We start from the raw sequence: 6252 nt of genomic DNA, 5'->3' as shown, positions 1-6252 counted from the left end.
CCAGGCACAGCCCTCCCCACGCCCCTCGTGCCCTGCAGGGCTCCGGGCGGGTCCTGGAAGCCACCCGGCCGCCTCACTCGCTCTGCCCCTCTTTGGTGGCCTCCGGAGTTGGCAGCAAAGAGACGGACTGAGGAGGGATCCATAGCAAACCAGGATGAGGTGACGCCGGCCGCACCCCCGTGTCTGGTGTTTCATGTCTTTAAGAGAAGTTTACTTTTATTTTTTCTTTAAAAAAGGAAGAAAATAAAGACAGAGTGGAAGATCAAGAAGGCAGAGAAGAAGACGAAAGGTAATGAAAAAAAGTCCCCTCCCCCACCCCCATCCCCAGACACAGTTTTCTCAAGTCCCTTGTGTGTGTGCGTGTGCGTGCACAGTGCGTGTGTGGAGGCCACGGCTCATCTTCTGCTGTGACTGGCGGCACCCCCTCCCCACTCTCTCTGGGCCGAGGCTTCCACACTGGCCGCGTGCGTGTTTGTGTGCACATGCGTGTGCACGCATGAGGGTGTGTGTCTCCATGTGTGAGTAGGTCTGTGTGTGCGCGTGTCTCTCTCCGTGTGTGTGCACGTGTGTACACGTCTGCGTGTGTGTCTACATGTGTGGATGTGTGTGGCACGTTGCGTACGAGTCTCTGGGTTACGAATAGCTGCAGAAGGTCTCGTGTCCTTTTTGGTCCCGTGGGCGTCACGAGCTCCGGGGAAGGTGCGGGGCGGGCGCTGGCCGCGGGCTCAGGACTTGTGCTGGGCCGACACGCCCTTCCAGTAGTCCAGGATGTCGTGGAGGTCCTCATCTTTGGCGAACTGAACCTTCTTGCGCAGGGCGTGGCCGGCCGCCATGAACTCCTCGTCGTCCTTGTGGCGCCGCCGGCTCAGTCTGAAGCGCTCCCAGATGCTCTGGGAGGCCCTGCAGGTGTACTCGGGGCTGGAGGAGTAGCTCAGGTTGTGGTACTGCGGGGACAGCTGCGAGTAGGCCAGCTCGCGGGGCCGCGGCCGGGTCAGCGGCTCCAGGATGGACGCCTTGCGGCCACCCAGGCTATCGTGGGGCGGGGGCGCGGGGGGCGCGGGCGGCTCGGCGGGATGGGAGCCGGGGTACGAGTGCCGGTGCTCGCCGTAGTGGCGGCCCTTCTCGGCCTCGGCCCGCAGCACGGTGGCCGCGGGCGTCACAGTGAGGATGGCGTCGGTGGCGGGGGAGCTCTTCTCAATGTACTTGGCCTCGGTGGCCGCGGCCTTGTGCGCACCGGCGGCCTCCGCGCGGAAGGCTCGCGGGCTGCGCGCGGAGCCGCTGGACGAGGTGCTGGCACGCGGTGGCCCCGTGGCCGCCTCCACGCTGTGGTGCCGCTGCAGGCCGTGGCCGAAAGCGTCCTTGTAGACGGGGGACAGGAAGCCGTGCTTGCCGGCCAGTGGCTCTGACAGCAGCACCAGCTGCGGCTCGGCCGTGGACACGGCCCCGGACTTGCCGCCCTGGAAGGAGGTGGCCTCGGACTTGAGCGCGTCGATGCAGTTGTTGATGATCTGGTTGACCTTGTCCACCTCCTTGGCGATGGTGGAGATCTCGGCCACGGAGCTCTGGCTGTCGGGGCCGGGCCGGCCCAGCTCGCAGTCCCTGCGCTCCCCCTGCTCGCCCGTGCGAACGTCCATGTAGTTGCCCTTGCTGGCCTTGGGCGTCTCGCTGCTCTCCACCAGCTTGTACTGCTCCACCTCGCCAGCGCCCGCTGGCAGGTACGGGATGCGGGTCACCGCCTCGGGGCTCAGGAGCGGGCCCTGGGACAGCGGGGCCAGGCCGGGGGCCTCCAGCTCGGGCCCGTACTTGAGCTCGATGATGGTCTTCTTGAGGCTGCCGGCCGCGGCCGCCTTCTTGTGCTTCTCGTCCCGGCGCCTCCGCCGGCGCAGGCAGTGGTAGACAGCGCCCAGCACCAGCACCATGCCGAACAGGCAGCCCAGGACGGTCATGATGTAGTGCGTGGCTGTGGACGGGCTGGGCCCGGGGCCCGGCGGGCCGGGCGGCTTGGGCAGGCCGATGGTGAGGCAGGTGTGGTTGTGGTGCAGCCCGGAGCTTGTGGACACCACGCAGTACGTGTGGTTGGTGAGCGCCGGCAGGTCGGTGAGGCGGATGTCCTCCTGCGGCTTGGTCAGCCGGGACACGGTGGACGCGCGGCTGTTGTTGAAGCGCTCCAGCGTGTACATGCGCGTGAACGGGCTGGGCAGCTGCACCGTGAGGGTGGCCGAGTTCTGGGTCAGCTGCTTGACTTTCAGGAGGGGCCGCGCCTCGACCTGGGGCGCCAGTGTGGGCAGGGCCACCGGCGGCGTGGTGCCGTCGCCGGAGAAGCACTCCTCGTCGGCGCACGGGGCCTCGCTGGGCTCGGGCGGCGGGGGTGGCGGGGGCGGTGAGCGGCCGGGGGGTAGGCGGCCCGGCGCAGGGGGCGGCTCGGCCGCGTAGGAGCCGTCGGTGCACACGGACTGCAGCTTGCCGAGAATGCTGCGCTGGCCGTGGCGGCCCTGGCCCAGCAGGAAGTAGCCGGAGTAGAGCGGGGGCGACTCGCACTGCATGCGGTCGTAGGTCTGCGTGGCGTTGGTGAAGGCGGCCAGCCAGCGCAGGAAGCCCAGGAGCTCGCAGGAGCAGTAGAACGGGTTGCTGTAGAGCTCGCACACGGACAGCTTGGCCAGGCCCGCGAAGGTGGCGCTGTGCAGCCGCTGGATGCGGTTCATGGACAGGTCGATGTTGACGATGTTGGGGCACTCCCAGAAGGCGCTGGGCGTGACCACCTCGATGAGGTTGGCCTGCAGGTACAGGTACTCCAGCTTGCCCAGCCCGCGCAGCACGCCCTCCGTCAGGTTGCGCAGACGGTTGTAGCCCAGCTGCAGCACCTGCAGGTTGAACTGGCCCGAGAAGGCGCCGTCCTCGATGTAGGCGATCTCGTTCTTGGTGAGGTTGAGGTACGTGAGGTTGCCGAAGCGGCTCAGCGAGGCGAACTGCACGCTGCGGATTCGGTTCTCGTTGAGCCGCAGGTCCACGATGGTGTTGTTGATGTGCTGCGGGATGGCCTCGTACGGCGGCTGGTTCTGGCTGCAGATGGCCAGCCACACGAAGCCCTTGTCACCCTCGATCAGCCAGCAGTCACCGTCGGCCAGCCCGCCCGCGTGCAGCAGGGTGGCCGCCGCCACGCATACCCACAGCGCGCCCCACCGGCACCCGGCCATGGGGACCGCCTTCACGGGAGAGCCCGCACTGCCTGCCCTGGGGGACTGGGGGATTGGGGGGCGGGGGGGGCTGGGCGGCAGCCCCTGGAGGGACAGAGGGGCGGGAGGGGAGGGGGCCGGCGCTCTCAGGGGTGTCCTGTCCCAGACCGCATGGTGGCGTCGCGCGGGTGCTGGGAGGGGGCCGCCGCCCTCACTGCCCGATGCCCCCGGTCATCCACCCGTGTCCTGCCGAGGCCGTGGCCTCCTCCCCCATCGGCCTGGGCGTCTCGACAGCTCCGCCCCGCGCCTCCAGCTCCGTGGTCCTGTGGCAAGACAGAAGAGGAGAGAGCCGTCAGGAGATGCTGGGGTTCGGGAAGGCCCCGCGGTTGACTGTGGCCCTGCGCCAGGCCCCGCCGAGCCCCCTGGTCAAACAGGGAGGCACGTTCGGGGAGCCCGTGATCCGGCAGAACAATGCCACGTGACAGGAGAGCTCAGGATAGGTTGTGTCTCGGGGCGAGGGGAGTGAAGGGAAGCCCCTGTCCCAAGCCCTCCCTGGCCCCCAGCCTTGTTTCCTCTCGGAGGGGACAAAACCCCACCCACTCGGCCGGGCTCAAAGTGATGGTGGCCCCAGAGAATTCAGAACCACGTGACCGGCGCAGGGCCACTCGCGTGACTGATGGGAGAGAGACAGGGACGTCCTCTCCCGGGGGGTCCGGCCACAGCACTCACAGCTGCCTGCAGAGGGTGCTTTGAGCACCGGCCCAAGGGTCCTCCGGGGAGGCAGCCAGCATGGAGGATGGCCAGGTTCTGGGTCCGGGCACATCACACCCCTCTGGCCCTCAGGTTCCCCAGATTAGCCAGCTGAATGGTCTTGGGGGACTGGAGGCTGTCACCCACCCCTCGTGGGGAGACCCTGGCAGAAAGGTCTGGAAGGAAGGAGTGGCTCCACCACGATTCCCCCAGGCCCCCCATGACCCCTGACCGGGCTCAGGCCAGGACCAACCCCTCCCAGCTCGGCCAGCCAGTTCCCAAGACACGACGTGAGGGGATGGTGCCCGCTGCCCCACCGGACCCTGTGCATCCCCAGGACAGGGCCGTCCCTCCTGTGTCCAGCTGGGGAGCCCCGTGGCTGGACACGGCTCCCCGAGGACGCCTGCCCCGGCTGCAGGAGGACCTCCGGTCTGCGGGGACCTGCCCTCTGCCCCCCCGTAGGTCTCCCACAGGACAGACGGACGGGCATGTGCTGCTTGTTAATATTTGGATTTACAGCCGGCCTGTGCAGCCGCTCTGTGGCCTGGCCGGCAGCCAGCTGAGCGCACTTCACGGATATTGACGTTTGCAACTAGTCTGCACCAAGGAAGCTTCAATTAGGGAACAAAATATAATGATGTGAAATGGATTTCCTTCCTCTTTGGAAACTTCATAGAGCACCGTTTGACCTGGCTTCTGGGGAAGATGTGATCGGCAGAGAGGGGAGAGATCAGACTGGGTGGGAGCCGGGGAGCGGTCCTCCTGGGCTGGCCCCGTAGCTGTGCGACTCCTTGCAAAGCACTGGGCCTTCTGGGCCAGTGGGAAGTGGCTCCAGGGGCCAGCTGGGGCGGGGGGGGGGTGTAGCCTGCTAGGGGAGGCTGGGGTCCCTGCATGGTCTCCCTGGGGAGCACGGAGTGCACCGCCATCACCGCCATCACCACCCTGCAACACCGCGTGGCCTGCCTCTGCCCCCTCCACAGGGGACCCTCGCCGGCCGCACCGGGAGGCAGTGGGTGGGCAGGCAGGCGGGGGCAGTGTGGGTCAGGCTGGCTCCTGCCTCCGGAAGCAGGTGTGCAGAGCAGGCCTGTCTAGGAAGTGCGGCGCCTCAGCAATGCTGATTGTAATCACCTTTAATCTCTTGCTCAAAATAACCCAAAGTCAAGTTAAGGAGGATTACAGGGCCCGAAGAAGTCTTATCACAAGCAGGCGCCTGCGGAGGAGGGACGGCCCCCCAGGCTACCAACCCCTCCCTGCCCCCGCCCCCCCACCGGGGCTGCTCGGCGCTGTGGTGGCTCTGGGAGCTGCGTGTACACGTGGGTTCGTGTGCATGTGGGGCCCACAGGCGGGCTCCCACATGTGTGTGAGGGTGAGGATGTACTGACGTGCATGTTGGGACACAGGTTACGGCCCGTGCACGTGGACAGGTGTGCCTTCGGGAGAACACGGCTCCGTGGAACGTGTACACGTGGTGGGCCGGCACCTCCCAGCCCAGGGCAACCGTCTAGGAATGTGGCACCTTGGGACAGGCACGTGGTTCTGGGGACCCGTCTCTCCTCCCCTGTGCACCACCCCCTCCCCCCGGAGCTGCCTCCAGCAGGCTGGCCCCTGTGATGAGGGAGGCAGGGCTGGTCCCCGGCCATGATGACAGGACATGTCCCCACCCCGGGTGTTCCCTCTGGCCTGGCGGGTGTCTTGCTCTCACCTGCCCCCAGAGCCTGGGCTGCGTGGGGATGGGAGTCCCCTGTCCCCTCACCTGGCCTCAGGTGGAAGAACATGCTAGGAGTCTGGGTGTGACCCTTCTGGCCAGTCCCCTCTGCCCCTCTTATAGCCCCCAAGACCTGGCCTCCGAGGGACCCCAGATTCTCGTTCCACAACACTCTCTATACAAAAGAAACGGAGGCCTGGGCAGGATCATGAGTGACCGCCCTCCTCCCGTCGGGGCTGGGGGCTGGGCGTCCGCACCCTCAGGAGCCTGGTCCCTCCAGGAGGCCCCTCAGCGGCAGGGACTGGCTCTGCGAGCAGAGGGGTGAACATCCCATGGGCCTCGGGAAACATGCCCAGGGGAACAAGCGAATCCACTAGAAGCGCTCGGCTCAGATCGCGCGCCACCCCCCGGACTGCCCTCTCCTCCCGGACTCACTCGTTCATTGTCAGTCGTCTGTCAGTCACTGGCCGTATCACCAGCCCCCCGCCCCCTTCACCCCTAATTACTTCACATGCACACCTGTCCTCTGCGCCCGGCCGGTCAGTCCTTAAACAAACCTACCCAGGACGCCTGCGGAGTGTTCGCCAGGCCGGTGGGGGGCACAGGCCTGTGTCACAGCCACCC

The 6252-nt window shown here is 66.7% G+C and overlaps 1 protein-coding gene across 1 annotated transcript; it reads right to left on the bottom strand.

The window, feature by feature from the left end:
• Nucleotides 1-339: 339 nt before the first annotated feature.
• On the bottom strand, nucleotides 340-3194 carry ELFN1 (extracellular leucine rich repeat and fibronectin type III domain containing 1). Its single transcript, XM_040634520.1, has one exon. The coding sequence runs from the start codon at nucleotides 3192-3194 to the stop codon at nucleotides 726-728; it is 2469 nt and encodes an 822-aa protein (XP_040490454.1). The 3' UTR covers nucleotides 340-725.
• Between the last annotated feature and the right edge of the window lie 3058 nt (nucleotides 3195-6252).

This window comes from Ursus maritimus, unplaced genomic scaffold (genome assembly GCF_017311325.1).
Source record: "Ursus maritimus isolate PB19 unplaced genomic scaffold, ASM1731132v1 scaffold_2, whole genome shotgun sequence".
Classification (NCBI taxonomy): Eukaryota; Metazoa; Chordata; class Mammalia; order Carnivora; family Ursidae; genus Ursus; species Ursus maritimus.
This window is presented reverse-complemented; position numbering and strand designations above follow the sequence as displayed.